This window comes from Hippichthys cyanospilos, chromosome 13 (genome assembly GCF_059441005.1).
Source record: "Hippichthys cyanospilos isolate Australia breed blue-spotted pipefish chromosome 13, RoL_Hcya_1.0, whole genome shotgun sequence".
NCBI classification, from domain to species: Eukaryota; Metazoa; Chordata; class Actinopteri; order Syngnathiformes; family Syngnathidae; genus Hippichthys; species Hippichthys cyanospilos.
Window position 1 is genome coordinate 8548501 of NC_142381.1, and position 22232 is coordinate 8570732.

The 22232-nt window shown below is 39.9% G+C and overlaps 1 protein-coding gene across 2 annotated transcripts in view; it reads left to right on the plus strand.

The window, feature by feature from the left end:
• The first annotated feature begins 5892 nt into the window (after positions 1-5892).
• Positions 5893-22232, plus strand: part of pcdh11 (protocadherin 11) — a 136190-nt gene continuing 119850 nt past the window's right edge. For both annotated transcript variants that reach the window (XM_088431008.1, XM_088431009.1), the window contains exons 1-3: positions 5893-6443; positions 11843-12422; positions 19082-21589. In XM_088431008.1, coding sequence (XP_088287134.1) covers positions 11883-12422; positions 19082-21589 — 3048 coding nt within the window. In that variant the 5' untranslated portion in view covers positions 5893-6443; positions 11843-11882. The remainder of the gene's footprint in view (positions 6444-11842; positions 12423-19081; positions 21590-22232) is intronic.

Below are 22232 nucleotides of genomic sequence, written 5' to 3' on the forward strand. Positions count from 1 at the left end.
TGTTGGCGATGAATATGTATTTCCATGAGACTCGACTTTGCTACGAAATGTTCGTATGTCAGTAAATTCATCAGCAACATAAACTGTGTGTGTGTATTTTTATATCTGTGTGCAATGTCGGTAATAATACCATTTAGGTTAACAGTGTTACACAACTCTGATTATTTTTTAGTTTCCAAATACTTTAAAAATTATTGCTATTGTATGGATGATTAATTTTAAAGTAAAAGGTCATCCATGGAATACTTGCCAAAAATGTTTACACGATGACATTTTTATTTGTTTTTACAACTTTTATTTACATTAAAGAACAGTAGATGTTTTTTTTTCCCTCAATAATGTGTAAGAAGCATCCCTGAATATAACTCAACCTCTTCCATGGTTACATGAGGCAAAATCCGCCATCCAGCTTCACCACCCAGCAACGGAGCCTTCCGATGGTGGGACTCAATCAGCAAAATAACAACATAGACAGGAGTCGCACTACAGAGACGACCATTTTTATGCCATTTGTGTCTTCTGTTAATTAAACTCAACTCAAGCCGCCTATATTGCTTGTATTTGCCCCTACTCAACCCCTAACCAGCTGTGCACATGCTTACATGTTACCACATATGGCTCATGATTATTCATTATGAAGACAGAATGACATTTACATTTGTAGCTTAATTTCTTTTTGTAAAAAGCCATAAAATAAATGTATACTCCATCACAATTAAATTAGCAGGGTTTGAAAAATTGAAAAAGTAGTGTCTCATTTGTAAAAAAAAAAAAAATGTAAATGTTCAACATGTTGAACCTTCAACTTTAGTTTAATAAAGATACAGTGAAATATTAACCCCCCATTGTCAGTTAAATTGCAATAAATATTTACATTTTGCTACCATTACCTGGATATCCTACTAATTTCAAATGTTTTGAAAACTGCTAGAGAAAAAAAGGATTTTTTTTAGACATGAAAATCAAAAACTAAAAAATAACATCAATATGCCTAATAAATAAGTGTGTCGTATGTATATTTTTTGAATTATAATCCAACGAAGCTTGACTTTTTTTCTATTCTGGTTGTTTCTGTTAATGTGTTAACACCTGGTTCACTTAAAAGCCGATTGCGCCCTTTGTATGGAAATTGCCATAAATAAGGCTTGTTCAACAAGACCTCTCCTTATAATCCTATGAAACGAAAAATATTGGATGCTGGCTTTATTTTGTATGCTCAGTTATCTGATTACCCTCCATCTTGAGTGTTAAATTTTCAAGGGCAACCAGTGTACAGAGCAACATGGTAAAAGAGTAATTTGCACATCCGGCTCACAGGTCAGAGTCCCAAGTTCAATTTCAGCTCACTCCAGCCTTCCTGTCTGGAGTTTCATGTTCTACCCGTGCCCACAATACATCTGCCATGCATGTTTTTGGAGTGTTGGAGGAAGCCGGAGTGCCCGGAGAGAACTCACGTGGGCTGGGGGAGAACATGCAAACTCCACACAAGAATGGCTGACGGTGCTTTTCACTGCCCCTATGGATCAATCATTCATACATAATTACTAAAATGTGCATATTGGTTGTTAAGTTCAGTATTGGCATATTGTTCAGTCAGAATATGCTTATTCAAACTAAGACTTTTCCCACACAATATTGACTAAATACAGACAGTTGCTATACTCAGTTGTTAAAAAGGTTTATCTATCTTGCAGCTGCAATGGCCATACATGGCACAACAAAACCACCAGGAAATCACCCATATCTGCAAACAACAATGCATCGGCTTTTTTTTTTTAATTTATCACCAGGCCAATAGTTTTCTCCAAGACATTAACAGGGAATTAATTAGCTGTCATGTAACAACATCATGTATCTCTCCTGCACGCACAAATTACTTTGCCAGTGGACATTAGGTGAGGTCTGGCGTTACTCTAATTGGTATTTTGCAAATACATGCCACTCATTGCTGGACCCTTCATTAGTCCAGAGATTTCTTCGCCTCGTGAGGAATTGTGCTCATTTTGCTTTAAGCGCACTTCAAGTTGATCTGACAGGATATTATTAGCTGTAGTTTTATTGCGAGTAAACTTCTTGCCTCTCTGAAGTTGATTAATTGAGGCCAAACAAAAGGGCATGTTTATGTGTCAATTACCAATCAAATTGTGCCATGAGTATTACAAACATGCCTGCTTATAATATAGTCCAGGATTTAAAGTGACACTTGAGATCATATGAATTCACTGGAAAAAGAATAGTGCGCTAAAAATCTATCATAAATGATTTTACACCTATAATCTTCAAAACATATTTTATTTAGTAAGCAACATGATATATCTTCTGTCAGTGGCTTGATTTTTGTTTTTCGATCCAAACACGGTTGGTATTACTCTGAACCCTCTCAACAATAGTAAGACATGGGTGCCCATGCAACATGATTTGTGTCTGTTGTCAACTGTTTCAGCACCGATATGACAGATGGGAAGCCTGAAGCCTTTTTTTCATTCTGATCTCCCACGTTGGATGAAACTAAGGCCACACATGTTGCATATTCGCGGGCTGCGGGAAAAGTTCAAATATTATCTCATGCAGTCTTTGTCTGTCTTGGGTCCCTGCACCATTTCTCTGAAATTCTACCTCTGCTGCAAAGAAGCTAAAAGTAAATATTGAATTGTCCGTGCTCTGTCCACTCCATCTTTTTCAAATCTTTCCTACCTCCAGAGATCTTGGAAAAAGTGAGAAGAAACTCAAAGAAACGAGACAATAGAGAGAGATTCAACTCATTGGGGTATAACTCTTAAGTGGTTCTTGAAAGTTGCTGTGGAAACGGACAGCCTCTGTATGAGGGAACATTTTTTGTTCAAATGTCTCTGGCTCTTCAAAATAGTTGCAGTCTGTTAGACGTATAAAGAATGAATTACTGTTTTTTGACAGGCTTGCTGTGAAAATGCTTGTAAATTATTCTGAAACATGATTGTTCATACATTGGGATGAAATGTTTCCTGTGAAGCTCAGCTGGTCCTCAAATCTTCTACGCTAATCTCAAATGGAAAATATTTTACACATGGATGACAAAAGTGAAATAACCTGACCATGTTGTTACTTATGCAGCAGCCCACCTTGTAAGAGAAAACACCCTGTGATTAATACTAATACTAGCGTGGGCGGAACTTATTTTGATCTTATGAATGGACAAGGGATGCTAAGGCCCAGCACCATGCTGGCTAAGGAATATGAAGGAGGCAATGATTTATTTAGAAAATTGAATCTCTGATATGGAGATTGAAAAAGTGGAAAAACTTACACAAAAATATTTTTCAAGGTGACTACGGTAATGTTTTGTGGTTGATCTGCTGGACATTGGCAGATTCAGAGGCCCTGTTTGATTTCTTTAGTTAATAAAATATATTATATTCACTGGTGAACACGTACCAGGACAAAGTATTTGCTACGCAAAAGAGTCTTCCTCAATGTCCTTCTCGCTGTCGCTCCCATATTAGTAGCACACCATCTGTGCGCACACAGGCAGCCTGTGTCCTCGAAAAGTTTAATAACTCTGTAACATATTATTCAGTAAGTACTTTGTTTTCATTTATTTGTGTTTGTTTTGATTGATGTGCGAGCGGGAGAGGTGTGAAAAAACGAGAGTTGCCGTCTGAAGGAAAATAAATTAAAAAGTCTCGACTACACACTGTATCTGTTGTATTTGTGCTATTTAGTTGGAAGACGCCCCAATTGTATATTCACAACTTCAAAGTGAATGAGACTTGTGACAGACGTATTTGGTGACCCAAAAACCCATTTTTAAGACATACAACTTATCAGTTATGGTTTGCGCTGTTCGTTCGGGACCCAGTTTAATTAGTCCAAGAAAGTCAGAGGTAAATTATCGGTCAACTGAAAAATGTACAATATACAGCATTAAATGTGCTTTGACAAGGATTTTATGCTGCCATTTCTAGTAATGATCATGCATGAGTGAGACCAACAGATACCCATTCTGATCACATGGATTAACTGTATATTTTTTCCAATTTATTTTAGACCTGCCACTAAGGATTTTTTCAATAATCAATTTGTCTCATTTGTTTTTTGATTAATCCAATAAAAACATATTTTTTTATTCAGAAACAGGAAATTGTTTGAAATGGGCAGTGCATAATATGCACACATGAATTATGATTCAGTTGGTTTGGTCTGTAATGTATGAAAATTGGGAAATATCGCTCTTTTTCCCCCTAAGTAAACGCATATGTTTGCAAACGTCGTGTTTAAATCAAGTGCAAAGATAATCACAAGGTTTACATGGAGCCTTGTTATCTAATTAAAATGAAACCAAATGAACAAACATAATTAAATTGTTCCAAATAAAGACATCAAATGAAATAAGCAGAGCAAATCCAAATGGATTCTCACTCGGGTTCACAGGTGTGGTATTTTCCTTTTGCCGTTCTGAACAGAAGTTATGTACAGACTTCTATCAGAACAGCCTGGATTTGTCCAGGTCTGCGCTTGCTGTCTTTGCGTGTATGGCGTAAGTGACATGGGCTGCCATCCAGAGGTACACTGCGGTTCTGTATAGACAACTGAAGTTTATATTGATTGATCATGTGATGCTCATATCGAACTATACTTACACTTATACATATACCTGTAAAATGACTGTTTTTGGATGATGTTAGAGGTAACTCTGGCTGGGCTATTTTGTAGTAGACTGCCGAAACAGCCTAGCTAGCAATTGGCTGAAAATACTTGACTTATTTTGAAAAACAACTACAATTTGCTGTGCAACTGTTTGCTATTGGGAAAAGAACGCCAAAACAGTTTGTTTTTGCAGAAATCCCCCAAAAAGCATGTTTGGCCAAAATGATTATTTTGGTCAACAACTTAAAAGTACACAAAAAAAGAAATCATGAAATTAAGGTAAAACATATTGAAAAAAATCTGTCACAGCTAATATTCAGACTGATGAATTTAGAAATATTCAGTTGATGTCACACCAAGAGAATGCTTTTACAGTAAAACATTTAACATTAGAAAAAAGCCCAGGTGGCAACTTTGAAAAAGTGACATGCATTCTTTTTAAGTGGGAGCTTGTTTACCACAGAAGCAGCTCAAGTTTAGCCTACCGCAACAATGCAAAACATACAGTTGTAACTGCGGCAACAGCTAACAACAGCAACAAAGAGTCTGATATGTTGAGCCAGAGCAAAGCTCTTTGCCAAAATAAACTCTAGAACACTCTGCGTTTGAGCAAGTTTGCAATGGACAGGATGGACAATTGACCAAACCCTGAATTGTGGCTTCAAATGTATCTAAAACTTAATTTTATTATAATGTAATTGGCTGTCACAGACAACGTCATAACCCAATACTTTTAACATTTCAACCTCGGTGAACCTCACGTGATTTTCTGCGGATATAGTAAACAACATTTAATCTGAACTGTCACTGCCACCACACATGTATTGTTGTACCGTATATGGAAAGTGTGAACAAGTCCATTATCAAGCCCCCCAACCCCTCATTCTCAGCTCCAAACAATACTGCTGTGACATGGGACAAGAGAAGCGCATCTCTCATGTTTATCCAGAGGTGCCAGTGACCAAATAGGACTCAAAGTTGGGAGCACGAAAGAAAGCCCAAGTGCACATTGCCGCCCTCTTGCTTTCAGGGTGGATTTGTGAAGTAGAGCCGCGCAGCCTGTTCGCACTTCCAAGTGCTCCTCAAAAGCCAGTGCGAGCTTCTCATCAGCGCAGTGCGGCTTTAACGGGAGCACAGCTCCGGAGTTTTCTGCTTGCTCCTCCTCCCTCAGTGATGTCAGTTGGGGGAGAGCGAGTGAGGGAGGGAGAGAGGTGGGCACACACACAGAGTTCATCCAATACTACCGAGACATTTCCAGTTTAGCGCACCGCCTCGGCGAAGCGTATATCCCGGCTCCGGCAAGTGATGCTGCACCGAGCCACATTTTGATCCAGCTGGAGGAGGGAGGGGGGCGGCCAAGAAATGCGATCTGTGCGTCCCTCTTTGGGAATTTGGCTTTTTTGTTGCACGAGATTGTAAAATTAATTAGCCGCAAGTTTTCAACGAGAAGTGTAATTTTGGATGGAAGTTTTTGACGCACATTTTGGCGCAAGTGACGTTGACTTAAATGTCAGATATAGGTGATAAACGAAGCTCGGACAGCTGAAGAGGAATTGTACTGGTGTTCCTTTTCGAAACAAAGTTGTGTGCGCATTTATTTCCTCCAGCTCTGGTGGACAACCGCTTTTTGCGCATGGATAAGTTTTTGTAGTGGATTGTTTTTGGCATCCTTTTTCCCCGACGAGGATTATTACCCTCGTCTTATCTTCACTTCAGCTCAATACATGGCACATAATTTATTATTTTCATTTTTGAAAATCGCTGATGTCTTTACGCGGAGGCACCGCTAACTGATTTTTCAGTCCAGCCAAGGGAATAAGGTAAGATATTTTGCTTTTTAATATCTTCGAGGTCGGTATTTGTTTGACTTTATGAGCCTATTTCAAACGATCCCTCAGCTCATCCAGATTCCAAATTCCAACTAAAAGCCACGTAAAATGCGCCTTAACGCAACCATTCCAGGTGGACATTTTAACGTGATAGTGAGCCAATTTGCTCGGTCGACCCGAGTCCCGCTTTTCAACGGATACATCTGGCTTCCCTCTTATGTGCACTTGACATACAGATACTTCCAATACAAGTGGGAAAATATAGCTCCATATTGTACTAGTATTATAATTAATGGAATTCTCATTTTTTTACAAGTACCCCCACTTTCGAGCGCTGGTCCCTCAGCATCTTGGCTGCAAAGAACGTTGCGTGGGTGCGCGGCAACAAGCGAGATCCTGGTCAAGTCGAGAAGCTGTCAGAGACTCTAACCTCGGGGGGCAATCAGTTTGTTCCAGACCAATTTCCATTTCGCTCTTAGGAGACAAGTGGTCGTGATGCTTCTGTCACCACCACTATTTCTTATTTGGGTCTCAAATGTGCACACACATTTTGAACACGGAGATGATCAGTGGAGCTGAAAAGATTTTCAGATGAATGGAATAATACCATAGGGAGGTTAATACAGCCCTATGTTGAGTCAAATTTAGTAAAAATACAGCCTAGAATTGAATTAAACAGCCATCCATATCGATTTGGTAGTTGTCTACTCTACAGTCAAACAATCTTTAGATGCGACATTATCATAAGTTTAGACTCAGTATGTTCCCTATGTAAATGATAGGTAAGGAAAAGATAGCGAGAGTAGGAAAGTGTATAATTGGATCAGTTTATGCTTTGGGAAGGAAAGATAATGTATCTTATATTCTGTACCATGTAATTGAGCTGAGTTTAACGTTATTTCCACTTAAAAATTGAAAACACATCAATACAATCAAAGCAGTATGAAATTCAATACTCGTGCTGTCTCAGAAAATGCCTCAATATGATGCAGTGCCGTTGTAAATGCCAAACTGCTGCCACAATAACACTTAAAAATAATAAGCATGTCTTCATACTGGCAACAATTTGAAATATTAGAGGTCATTTATTGTGTATGTACTGTATATGAAATAAAGTGCCTGCTAAGTGTATACTACATATAATCAAGTGAGCTACTGGAAAGTTGCTTTGATGAACGCTGAGTATCAAATTCAACAATCATATTGTGTTTTTGTTTTAAAGTGTGTTCACGTTGACTCTGTTCATTATATCTGGCGAGTATTTACACAGAGGTTAAAAATGATATGAAAATGTAATTTTTAACCTGATACTTGTTAACGTTACCAAGACCATAGCTGTTATTGACGAACCAGTTGTCCGAGTGCGAAAGTTTACGTTTGTCAGCCGTGACACATAATCATGCATTGACTGCCATCTTGAGGCCTGCCATAACAGTCGTGTCGACTTCTCATAAAGCTAATGTAAAATTAGCAAAATTTTGTATTCTCTATCACTACGACCATGAAAAGGCAAAGTGGCTGCTAATCTAAAATGCAAAGACTTATAACCTTATTCACAAACAAATACATCAGAGTTTTTGATCAAAGTGAACTCTAATTATGGCTAATTTTCCTAGCCTATTTTCAAATTTATCAAAATCAAACAACCATTTTCTGACACTATTTCTTGGATGACTACGTTACCTCATCAGTTTTCTTAATTTCCATCGGGAGAACATGCGTCATTCCTTTGGTGCTCAGCAAAATTGTGTCGGCTGTGTTGTTTACTGTGGGCAAAAAAAAAAAAAAAAGTCACCTGTTCTTGTCAGGCCTTCAATGATCTTTAGAGCTGTAAAATGACACCAAGAAAATCTGAAATCTTTTTAAAATGACGCTTTTCATGTTATGGCGATAATAAAACTTTTTTCTCCTAAAGATTTCTCAATGTCTTTCGGTCATTGGGTTAAACACACTAGATGCTTAAGGGTGTCTTTTGGGTTAAAGGTAATGTTTGACAGTGCTTGTAGAGTATGTTTAGCCTTCCGCTCCTTACAGCCAGTAGATTCAAGCAGCAGGAAGACTTTTGTCCATCACACTGTCATGGAAAGTGAGCCAGCGCAGGCCTGCTCCTCTTCACAATGTCTCCCAGAGGTCGCCCGACTGAATCTAGCCTGTCGACCTCAAAATAGCATTTCTGGAGACGATTAACAATGTAAGCAAAGGAAACACACATAGTGGATATTTATGTAGTTTCTTCGTCATTTTTTAAGTCATTCTCTTCTTTGGCTTAGCCTTGGTCCACATGGCGGAACATTAGAGACACAAGAATTGTGACATGCGCCAGAGTATGTGTATTTTCCTTGAAAAAAAGGAATGGCATAAAAACTTTAATTTTAATTAGGGTATTGTGCTTCAAGTTTGAATGGACCTACAGGGATTCAATTCATTTATAAGGTAAACAAGAGAAATACTATATACCATTGCAACCTGATTATCCTTGTACATGACCAGTCGTTTAATGGTTTGAATGCATAATTGTACCATTAAGGTAAATTTAGTATGTTTAATGCACTCCCTCCATAAAGGTGCATAAAATTCAACAAGTGTCCTTGAAGTTTACTTGCAATGCAAAACTCCCGAACCATAAAATTGTGCAAGTATTCCTAGTCTATAGTGACCACGATGTGGGTAAAATACCCTCAGCCTACATTAACATTGCCAAGTTTTTCGATCGTACGGTCACAGCACTTGGTGTCGTGCACACAATCAGACACACACACACATACCCGACTTCAGAAATCTATTGTCATTTCATGAGTATGACATAATCTAGATACATTTTTGATCCATCCTGTTTTACTTCCTTTTTTTTTTTTTACTGTGGTGAATCACTTTACATTTAAGGATTAAACTCAAACTCCATCATGCACCTTGGAGTGCCTGCAATTGTCACAGTAAAGCAATTCACCGTCTGATATGACACACACTTCAAAGTGTTCCACACGCGCTGATGCGCATACTGCCTGCACTATTCATACAATGTAAGTAATCCTCACGCTTATCAATGTCAGCTGTCTACTTCTCGTCTAACTGTTCTTTAATGAGTCTCGTGTGGCCTCTTTATAACACAAATGAAAAGACACATCTTGGAATTGTTGCCATTAAAAACTGGCAATATTAAATTCTTATTTTTAATCAATTCCCCTTTGTCAGTGGGCTGAGAGCTTCAATGGATGTGGTTGGCTTGCCAAGGCAGAGAACCCCTGTAGTGCAATTTAGGTATTCATGCTTTTTTCTACAGGTTATTGTTTGAGTCACGTAAAAAAGCAGAGCAATTCATTAAACATATTTTTTCTCCTCGTCCCAAAGAGCTAGAGGTTTTTTTTTTTTTTTTATATATATATTTCGCTTCAGGAGTCACATCTGGGATGGCGGTCGTAGTTGTGGTAGAAGGTTCTTCTCTTAACTGGAAGGGTGCATGTTTGATCTCCGACCCTGGTGACCATATCAAAGCGTCCTTGAGCAATACACAAAACCGTAGTTTGCTCCCATTGGACATATTAAGCATCCCACATGGCAGTTGCCTTCATTGGTGTGTAGATATGTGTGAATGGGTGAAATTGAGCCTCGGTAAAGCCCTTTGAGCACTATTTTAATGGTCTACTCCAATTTCAAACAGTTTAATTGTTTAGTAGTTTTATATTTAATATCATACTTTTATTTGTATGTTCTTAAAATTCAGATGCCTACTTTGTAAAAAACATTTATGGTATTTACAAAATATCCAGTTTGGCAATTGGTGAAGAAAGGCAAACATCTGAAAAAGTCACAATAGCTCACCAGCAGTAAAACTAAAGACTATTGCTGTGTTCTGCATAGTATATTGTGGTCCAAAAACTCTTGTTATGGAAATCTCAGCTATCAAATACAAAGCCAAAATGGAGTCAGTAGCCATGGCATTAAGCAGGCCTAAATAATACAGTGACAGTTAAAATTAGGACTACTTACCTGAAGTGGTACAGTATGTGCAAAGGCAGAATTTGTAATGTAGTTCATTTCACTGGCAAAGTGGTAGTGGAAAAGGACACAATTATTGATTCACACGGATTGTGTTCATTATAAGAAAATGTGTTGCAGCGATTTATAAAAAAAATAAAAATAAAAAATAAAAAAACAAATCTATTTGAAGTGTTTATAAATTTACATCATCTCAAAACTAGAAGTACTTCCTGCTTTGTGTCAGTGACTAGAGGTTTGTCCCATAACCACAAAGACCAATTCACAAAAGTCAATCTAACATTCAACATAGCAGACAGCAACTAGTCCGTGAGCATGTTGCAGGGGATAGCTGAAAATACTTTCTAGTTTATTTGACAAGCTGAAATCAGAATAGCCATTTGCCAATTCAAGTTGCAGGATCCAGGGATAAAAACATGACCACACTGTCACAGCACCGTGGGATCATGGTCAGTGCATTGACTAGTTTAGCGCATTTAGCATTAGCTAAATTAATAACACAAACCAGTGGTCAACAGATTGTTAATAGTTCCCGGTGAGAATCAATTGCATACTTCATTTTCACTGAATGTCATACCCCGGCTTTTCTTTTTGAAATCCGGTCACTCTAAATCAAATGTTCATCTGTGTTCCCAGTGATGGGAGCAACATATCCATTACAGCCTGATATAGGGGTAATTCATTGCAATGATATTCCCAATTGCATTTCCTGTATATTAAAAAAAGAGGCACCATAATGCATCGGGGGAGTAGCATGCGTTATATAAATTGTATTTAAAACATATTTGCGGGAGCCAACATGCTCACAACTAATTCCAAATTGCTGTCTGACTCGTTCGGCTGCACATGGGCGTTTACAAAATACTCGGGAGCTCAATTGTTTACGTTTGAAGCAAATTAGGCTGTCTATTAATAGCTCCTGTCAAGTGTTACAACTCACAGTGATGCTTGTGCATGCATGCAAGCACCAATGCGTAACGCCTTCTCCTGCTCAGCTGATGTTCGGTTATGAGGTACAGCAGATGCATGGCATTGATTCAAAACCATTTGAAATGAATGGAGAATCTGTCAATTCAAATGATCTTACGGCCACTGGTTCACATACTGTTGAGACCCAAAAAAATGACACATTTCATCAAAAGCGATTACTTAGATTGATGGAATATCAGAAGCGTTAACCTTTATGTGTCCTCTTGCTCAGTGGATGTTAGCAAAGGTTAATGTTGTACAACTACCTTTAATTTGCTCTCAAAGACATTGAAAGGATGGCTGTTCATAACTCGCTGAGAGGAATAGGTCACCACTGCAGCGGGAATTGAACATAATGTATAATCTGCTCTTAACATTTTCTGTTCTTTTCCCTTTTGTTTCTTTTTTCCTCTCTATTGAGACAGAATTGCTTCTGTGGAAGTGAAGCTGCATCCACTCTTGAGTATGAACTTAGCAAGTCAGACTTATGTGTTGGTGGTCTTTCTCACCTCCACGGTCTTCGTATGCCGGGCCCAGGAGAGAGACTACACGGTGAAGGAGGAGCAACCGGAGAACGTCCGCATCGGGAACTTGCGCAGGGATCTCGACCTCAACCTGGACCCCAACATCCGGCTATCCTCACCCCTGCAGTTCAAGCCTGTCTACAAGACAGGCGACGTGCCTTTGGTGAGGGTGGAGGCCAACACCGGGGAGATCTTTACCACCAATCACCGAATCGACAGGGAGAAGCTTTGCTCGGGGGTCTTTGCAGAAAAACGCTGCTATTATGAAATTGAGGTGGCTGTCTTACCCGATGAGATCTTCCGACTCGTCAAGATCCGCTTCCTGATTGAGGACGTCAATGACAACGCTCCGCTTTTCCAGTCCACGGTCATAAACATCTCCATCCCAGAGAACACAGCCATTAACACCCGATACCCGGTGCCCTCTGCGTTTGACCCTGATGTGGGGATCAATGGCATCCAACATTACGAGCTGGTCAAGGTGAGAATAATCCCTTTTTAATCCTACAATCAAAGATGCATTTTACTCATCTGGATACATTATAATGTAAAAACATATCACTGCCATTTTTTGTCCAAATACGGTCACATTTTGTCAAAAATCAACACAACCGTCATCCCCAAATATACAATAAACCTATATTTTTGAAGATTATGATATTCTTTTACCTATTGAAATTATGTAATGGCTCATTTTGTTACACCACATTGGTAGTTAGGTAGTTATTTCCTTCAAAGTGCTGTTAGGACTGTGACCCCAAACACACGCTTTATCGCCTACTTTAGTACATATACACAACTAGTAATGTGATTATTTTAATCATTGATCAATCTGTTAATAGTCTTTGCTGATTATTCAAAGAATTGGAATAAAAAAACGTTTTAATAACCATACCTTCACTATAAATGGGATACAATTTCAAAGTTACTGCAGTAATTGAAATTGGTTTGGTCTGTAGCATGTATAAAAAGGCAAAAATACTGAATGTAGCATTCCAAAGCAACATCAAATGTCTTATTTTGATTCAACACAAAGGTATTTAATCTTCTTCTAAAATTCTGAAGGTTGTGACAGTTTTAGATTAAAAGAAGTATCTATTTGTACAAATGTACATATAGCATACACATTGATCAATTTGATACACATTTTGTTGTCAATTTATTGTTGCATTTCTATACACACCAAATTGAAGAATATTCTGTTATATCAGAAGTCAAGCACGACTACATGTTCAATACGTGTTCACGTTTCTGTAAAAGTAGTAAAAAGAATGCTTGCAATATTGCCCAAATTTGTTACATACTACACATGACAATTTTAAAATTGGGTTGACTTGCATCATTTGCTTTTATGGGCCACCGAAAATTATGTTTTGCATATGCAGACAAACAATCAACTTGGGAATTTTCCTGACAAATCATTCCACTAAAACAAATTCTCGACTATTACTGCACATTCTCAGTTACATCCCCTCCAAAAGCTTTCTTTCACATATTGTCTTTCAGTGGTAAATTAGATAAAATTAGTGAAGCTTGGATTCTGATTCCCCCATGGACTCTATAAAATAAATTACTTTTAGCAAACATTAGTGTCTTTTTGTGATTCGTAAAATAAGCAGCCCTGTGCAGCAGACACTAACACATAAAACATACTGGTAGTTATCAGCAACCCCATTATCGGGTATGCTTTGACTCACAGACCACCCTCCTGCATCTCTCCATGCCGAACAGGGTTTCCTATCTTAGCTTTCTCTACAGGTTTTTGCTTTTATGTTTTATTTTTTACCTGCCTAAAAGAAAAGTGCTCAACCAAACCCTCCATTAAAAACCCTCAACATCATTTTACTACTGCTTTCTCAGTTGCTGTAAGGCTGCACTTAATTTCCATATAGATAATGTATTATCACCCACATTGAAATATTATTAAATATACCATAAATATATCATGATGTCTACAGTGTTTTATAAAAGTAATTAATGCTCCCATATGCTACATTATGAGAAAATGCTGCAGTACCGTTTATGGAGATTGGGACATGAGGTAGAAAATGCAGACACAGCAACGACTGAATTGCTCAATTTCCAACAACCGGTTGCATGAATGCAATGTGGTAGATTAACACCGGTTAAGAAAAATTGCATGGTCTCATACAAACATGTAAACGAGGGAAAGCTTTCATGACCTAATACAGGCACTATTGAACTGTGTTACTATACTCTCCATTGCTCAATGGAGTTAGCCCCTTATTGGACATATCACACTTTTTTATAAACGGCATGGACAACACACATAGCCGAGGTATTAAATTGATTTAAATCATAGGAAATGAGAATCTACGACATTTGAAATCTATTTCAATCGTAGTAAATGACAATCCCAATTCTTATGTGAATCAGTTTTTTGGCACAGCCTTACAAAAAAAACAAAAAAACAAAAACAAAGGTTGATTTGAAAGTATGCGTCACTGGCAAAAATTATGCGTCAGGGACACAGGCAAACAAGAGCACTAATCGGGGTTCGCAAACACTCCGGTGGGATGTAAGACATTATAAATAAAAGGATATATACTGAGACAGAAATGAAAAGTCCATCTCGGAGTCTGAAATTAAGTTGACATTGTGTTGGTAAAACCATAATCGTCAACATTCCAGTCTGCTGTAATAGCAATTTACATTTTTAAAGAGTCTTCCCATTTCCAAGGCCTCTCACTGCAATGTCCTGAATTGTTCATGCCTGGAAAATCACAGAGCAAATGTTCGGCTCATTACAATGATCATCTGCAATCATTTCCCTTTGTCCTTTTCCACAATATAAAGTGCTCTAAAACTCGCAGAGGCTGCTTTTCTATTATCGTTCACCGAAAATTCCTCTAAGAGCATCCTTGGCGCAGTATCCCTGATTTACGCTCTCTCATTATACTCACATTGTATTTGAGATTAATTTCCTTGTGTTCCAGGTTCCATAAGTAAAATTCAGCAGGGATCATTAAAAAGTGAGACAGACATTTTCAACCCCGGTGCCCTCCCCCTTTTGAAAAGTGTAGTGGAAAGCCAAGGGTTTAGTAGGGAAAGAATGTGCAAGCATTTCCAAGAATAGCTCTTGGCTGCTACGCCACCCTTGGACTACCAATATAGGGTCCCGAGAGATTTGTCTGAAAAACACCCTCAGAATGATATTGTAGTTTGCCCAGTTTTCTTGTGCCGTGTAGGCTACAACGTGAAAATTGCTACCATTGTGTTGCACAAACTCACTGTCAATCCTCATTTGTTTTCCAACGAGACGCGTTGTTTCACTTTTTCGAAGCTAAATGTGGAACTGTTCTGTCCCACGCGGTGTTCCAACACCCCAAACAAAAGTTGGTAATCAGGCTTTTGAGAGCGATTCTGGCATTGCTGTTTTCCGTGGGAGTGTTTGTCACCTGAACTGCAGAGATAGGCATCCTTTGAATGGGTCAAGGGCAAAAAAAAAAGCAATCCCATGCATGAATGGAGAAAAATGAAGAAGCAGATTATATCAGTGGACAGTATTCATTCCTGGGAAAACGTAGTATCCCACACTGGAACATACCTAGGACCGAAAGATATTCTGCTTTTGGTTTTTGGCTTCCAAGCTTCACTTTGCTTCCCCCATACTGACCCCTTTTCTTATCCCACAGAATGAATTTGCAGCATCACACACTACATTAAACCGACTTTCATCTGTGTCAGCGTCTTCATACACATTTAAAGTGGGTGTCTTGTTCAAGTCGCCCCGTGTAGATCAATGTGCTGCTGCTGGCTATAAAGGCTATGTCTCACTGATAAACTGCATGATGAAGTGGATGTCTGCAATTTAGCTGGCTGATCTCAATGGCTCTCAGATTAAGCATTCAACCACTGACCTTGTTTATTCCTTGGGCCAGTGGATGTTGTGGCTTTTGAGTCTATATTCAGTTAATGCTCAGAGACAGGCGTCCATGCTAGTGTTATTGCACATCAGAAATATTATCCTGATATTGTTCGTCTTACTCGGAGACCTGGAATTGCAGATTTGTATCTCGACGTAAACTTCTGTTTAGCCATATTTAAGAAGCCGCCAAAATGCACAACGTGTGGCACCAAAATTCACAATATTTGGCAATAAAGACTGTTGGAGGAGTGCAAAACTAAGACTACATTTGTTCAGAGTGAGCAAACCTGATCTGCTTGACGAAGATGGGCATTTTTTCCCCTGTTTAAGTCTTGCAAAGTTTTCTCTCAGTCCATTCTGGTATCCATGACAGACTGAGGGGCGACGGGGTGAATGAATCCCACAGACTCAAGGGGACACACTTTGGTTCATACAAATACTCTCCCTCCCAGTCCATGGCATTCTGATGAGTTCAGCTTCTGTTCTGCTTTTTTTTTTCTAGCTTTACTGTATTGTCTCTCGACTAGTCCAATTTTTTTCCATGGTGGTCTTCAACAGGACTGATGTGGCACATAGTATAAACATAGCCCGAGATGGTCATTTTTTTTCAGTACTATAAAGCTGCACAAGGACTTCGCCGTCACTAGGGTCTGTTTGATATATTCACTAAATCTCAATCTCCTCTGAGCTTTAATAAATTTGTCAACTTGACAGGAGTATGTTTCCTGATATGATAACTTGTGGTACTTCTTTGAAGAGAGTGGTGAGAAGTCATCCTTCACTTGTCATCTGTTAACACTTCCCCCGTTTACATCTTGCATTATTTTTCATTTCAATTACGCAGATATGATGATATTTTGTACGCCCGCGTTCACCGTAGCGCCCCGATTCCTATCTAATCATTTCCCAAAATGTTGGCTAATTAGTGCGTTATGACTAGAAATCCCTTAACCTTCTTGAACTACTGTAGCCATTCAGTACATGTAGTGACAAACCGAGCGAGCCACGGTGTGACAGTTAGGAGCCGCTTCGTCCTTCTTTTTCAGCCTAAGGGTTTCGAGTGAGTGATTCCTAGTAGTATTTTGGCCTTCCCTTGGCCCGCCCGAGATCTTATCACAATCCAGCAGACTAATTCTGTATTCAGGGGTGTGCACAGCCTGTGAGATAGCTCTCCTCAACTTATTGAAATGCACTCAGTGCTGTCTTGTCAGCTGTAAAATTGTGTGAAACCAAGACAAAAGCATCAAGGAAACGCTGGCTCATAAATCATCGTGCAACATTTCTTTTGACGCATCCTTACTCAACATCACACCATTAATATTCGTATTTGTCAAAAAATCATTGTGCCAATACTAAGCTACTGAGCTGTAGCTGTAAGCCATTTGAACAAGAATTTGAAGAGTATCGATAAGCATTAAAGTCCCGAGATTGCTGCTAGAAATAGCTCTGTGTGGCATTGTGCTGAAAATCCATTACACATTCACTGTACATTCTTAAGTTCTAATACCATGTCTGCATTCCTGCAGGACTTTTGCATTCCATAATGTACCTCAAAAGGTAGTCAGAGAGATCATTGCTGCTGTGCTGGCTTTTTTTAAGTAGTTCTGTCAATCCTGTTGACAACACTCTCTGCAAGCAATTTGTTTCTGAGTACACAATCATTTACATGCTGCACCTGCACGTTCCCATGTGTCGAACTCACGCTGGCACAAGGACAGTCCTAGATTCTATAAACCTTCGAGGATTCTTGTGTACACAATTTCCTGACTTGAACAAGAAAAATGTATGTATCTTAATCTCATTTGATGGCTGTGCCTAGACGGGAGTAATCACTTCCAACATTATGTGCAGCATGAAGCTTATCTTTTTAAAGAGAACCCTTTTTCTTCCTTCACCATGAAACTGCTTCTGACTGAAAGAGCTTCAAAGGGCTTCTTTGTTTCATAATGTGCATGCAGCTCATTCATGGGCTTGATCTTCTTTTTATTTCCCCTCTCTCTCTCTCTCTCTCTCTCTCTCTCTCTCTCTCTCTCTCTCGCTCTCATCCCATCACCCCCCATCACCCTATGCGAACATCCGCCCTCTTCTTTTTGGATCCGTGCATAGAGCCATGCCATACACTGAAGGACATTCTAAACACTATTTGCTATTTTTGGAGAGGAATGCAATCAAGTTCACAATTACAGCCAGTTATTTAATATCTTATAGTTGATTACATACCGAACCCTCCATATTTTTTGGAACCCCATTTAAGGTATTCCCCGTGGCTTCTTGCAAATTGAGGGTTTTTTATCCTAAATAATCTAGGACCAAAATAAAATAAAAATAGACAAAAATCCGACAGTTTGATTCAATTACGTTTATTCAGAGGGGAAAAATAAATCCCACATATTTCTTGTCACAATTATTAGCACCCCTGATTTTATACACAATAAAGATGGGAGATTACAGAAATAGGGATGTTCGACCATTCCTCTTTGCACATCTAAATCATCTAGTGACCTTGGCCCTCTCTGTACTTTAAACCACCTTGTATTCATTTTCAGTGCGGTTGACATTTAGGGACTGAGATGGACAATTTGAGTCATGTTAACGATTTCCACAGTTTTCAGTAGAAGAGTATGTTTCCGACATAAAATTAGAATCAGTTTTAAGGCCTAACCAATATTTCTTTTTGCCAATAATTACGTAGATCATCTGATCACGACCCCCCCCCCCATCCCTCCTCCATTCTCTTCAATTAGGCAGATCTTAAAGTAAAAAAAGTTCAGCAAATTTGACATTCAAGATTCTATAGCCCCTTCCCGACAAAACGGTGACATAGTCTTGCAGTGTTATTAGTCTTTTTAGAATAGTACGTTTCTTTACCAAAATGCCGTTCAATACTGTATGTCTGCTGAATAAAGATACATAATGTCAAGAAAACTTGGGTTAGATCAAGTTATTTTATATAACGTGGGATCTTAAGTGGTTGCAAAAACATTGGTCACTTTTGAGAAAGTATTCATTAATTAACTCCAGGGTTCAATCATAAACTGAAGCATGTGTTGATTGACACTTTCATATTGGCTGTTGATGACCATAATTTTAACTCACGGTGGGAGCATTGTAAATTTAACTGAGTTGTTTTAAGGTATCTCTTGATGAAAATATATGTTTTGCATACTCTTAAAGACGATGATATCACATGCAATATACGTTCAAAATACGTAGGAGTGAATGTGATTGTATGTGTTATTTTGTCATTTCAGAGCGTTGGGGAATTTGGCTTAGACATCATTGAGACACCTGAAGGTGACAAGTGGCCACAGTTGATCGTTCAGCAGAACCTAGACCGTGAGCAGAAAGACACCTTTGTCATGAAGATAAAAGTTGAAGATGGCGGTAACCCTCCCAAGTCCAGCACTGCCATCCTCCAAGTAACCATCTCTGACGTCAACGACAATCGTCCTGTCTTCAAACATAGTGAGTTGGAAGTCACCGTACCGGAGAACGCCCCCACAGGAACATCAGTTGTTCAGCTTCATGCCACAGACGCGGACCTTGGGTCCAATGCCCAGATCCACTTTGCCTTCAGTAACCAGATCTCTGCCTCAACCAAACGTCACTTTGCCATCGATAGCACCACAGGACTGATCACTGTAAAGCAGCCACTGGACAGGGAGTTGACTCCTGTTCACAAACTTATAGTTCTGGCCAGCGATGGCAGCTCGACACCCTCGAGGGCCACTGTGACTATCAATGTTACAGACGTTAATGACAATGTTCCCTCCATCGACACTCGCTACATAATCAACTTGGTGAACGGCACCGTGCTGTTGTCTGAGAATGCGCCACTCAACACCAAGATAGCACTCATCACAGTCACAGACCGAGATGCGGATCTCTACGGAAAAGTCACATGCTACACTGACCACGATGTTCCATTTCGGCTGAAGCCTGTCTTTAATGATCAGTTTTTGCTCGAGACAGCTGCTCCCCTCGATTATGAGACAACTCGAGAATATGCAATTAGGATAGTGGCCTCGGATAGGGGGACGCCTCCTTTGAACACTTCGGCTATGGTTTTAATTAAAATCAAGGATGAGAACGACAATGCACCCATCTTTCCCCAGCCAGAAATTCAACTTTCCATACCAGAGAATAATGACCCGTCCTCACAGTTAATAAAAATCAGTGCCACTGATGCAGACAGTGGACATAACGCTGAGATAATTTATACCCTTGGCCCCGATGCACCCGATGGGTTTAATATAGACAGACGGTCGGGAATCCTTTCGGTTGGCAAACGCCTGGACAGAGAAAAGCAGGAAAGGTACTCATTCACCGTCATAGGCAGGGACAATGGCTCATCGTCCCTGCAGAGCAATGTCACTGTCAGGCTAATCGTTCAAGACCTTAATGACAACAGCCCGGCTTTCACGCACCCCGAGTACAACTTCTATGTACCTGAAAATCTTCCACTCTTTGGAACCGTGGGCTTAATTACAGTGACCGATGCAGACGCGGGAGATAACGCAATTGTGACTCTGTCCATTTTGAACGGCAAAGATCATTTCATTATCGACCCCCAAACTGGCGTGATCAAGCCCAATATCACCTTCGATCGAGAGCAGCAGAGCTCTTACACGTTTATGGTCAAGGCGGTGGACGGAGGCCAACCTCCGAGCTCCTCCTATGCTAAGGTCACTATCAATGTGGTGGATGTAAATGACAATCGCCCAGTGTTTGTTGTTCCAGCCTCCAATTTCTCATATGACCTAGTACGGACAACCACCACCCCTGGTGACGTTGTTACAAGAGTGTTTGCCATTGATAATGACACGGGAATGAACGCCGAGCTCCAGTACAGCATCACCAGCAGCATCATCATCACATCTCGGGTCTCCCCTCGGGGCCTTTTTTCCATTGACAAAAAGACAGGCAACATAACACTGCAGGAGAAAATTGTGGCGGCGGATCAGGGGCTGCATCGGCTCGTTGTCAAAGTCAAAGATCTCGGGCAGCCGGAATCATTACAAGCAATTGCACTTATTCACTTATTTGTCAATGACACTGTTTCAAATGCCACTTTTATCCAAGAACAGCTGCGGAAAAGTATGGAGACGCCACTGGACCGAAACATTGGGGACAGTGAAGTAACACCTCAGGCTAACGGATATGTGATTGTTGTCATAGCTATCATCGCCGGGACCATGACTGTCATCTTGGTGATATTTGTGACTGCCTTGGTGCGCTGCCGACAGACACCCAGACACAAAGTGGTACAAAAGGGCAAGCAGAGTGGCGAGTGGGTCTCACCCAACCAAGAGAACCGTCAAATCAAAAAGAAAAAGAAGAGAAAGAAGCGATCCCCAAAGAGCCTTCTCCTGAACTTTGTGACCATAGATGAATCTAAGCCTGACGACCCCACACACGAGCATGTTAATGGTACGCTGGATCTCCCTGTGGAGCTGGAGGAGCAAACCATGGGGAAGTACAACTGGGCCACCACTCCCACCACCTTCAAACCCGACAGCCCGGACTTAGCCAAGCATTACAAATCTGCGTCCCCTCAGCCTACTTTTCAAATCAAACCGGAGACTCCGGTGGCCCCAAAGAAGCATCACGTGATCCAGGAGCTCCCTTTGGACAACACGTTTGTGGTGGGCTGTGACACTCTCTCCAAGTGCTCATCGACGAGCTCCGACCCATACAGTGTCTCAGAGTGTGGCTGTCAGGGGGGATTCAAGACTCCGGGGCAAATCGCCACCCGACAGGTAATTCATGACTTCTTTTTTCAATCCGCCCACAATAGTTTGCGTTCATACTACCCCTCCTGCCCCAAGGTAGCTGATATTACAGAAGGAAGGTGGCAGCATGGAGCACAAATGAAAAGCCAAGAAAATGTTTACATGAATGTCATTTGCACGAGAAAATTATAATGAAATTCAACACACGACTGCGGCACCGTAATCTGGTATGCACCCTAGTTTGTAAGCAATCATAATTGCATAATCATTTACATGTGGTAGGTTAATTTCGCATTTTGTGCTTGATTAGCAAGGAATAGTGCGATTGTGATTGCGATTGAGTTTGGGGTTCATCTCTTTAATCATGTCTTATACTTAATGTCTCCTCCGAACAGTATGGGCCCCCAATTTCATTTTCTTAATGATTCTTAAACTTTGAAATGACGTAACTATTCAAGAATTCAGATAAAACGTTGTTTGCGCTTCCTAAAAATCATCGATCTGCTTCATGAGGCTGTTTGCTTCAAACTCAAACCCTACACAAGGCAAACCGTCAGAGCATCTCAAGTAATTATTTTGCACTATTGACTGTCTTATTGCTATTCTAAAAATCCGCCCATCCATCATTCACAGTTATTGCACAAGTGCTTTAAGAGAGAGCGCTTGCATC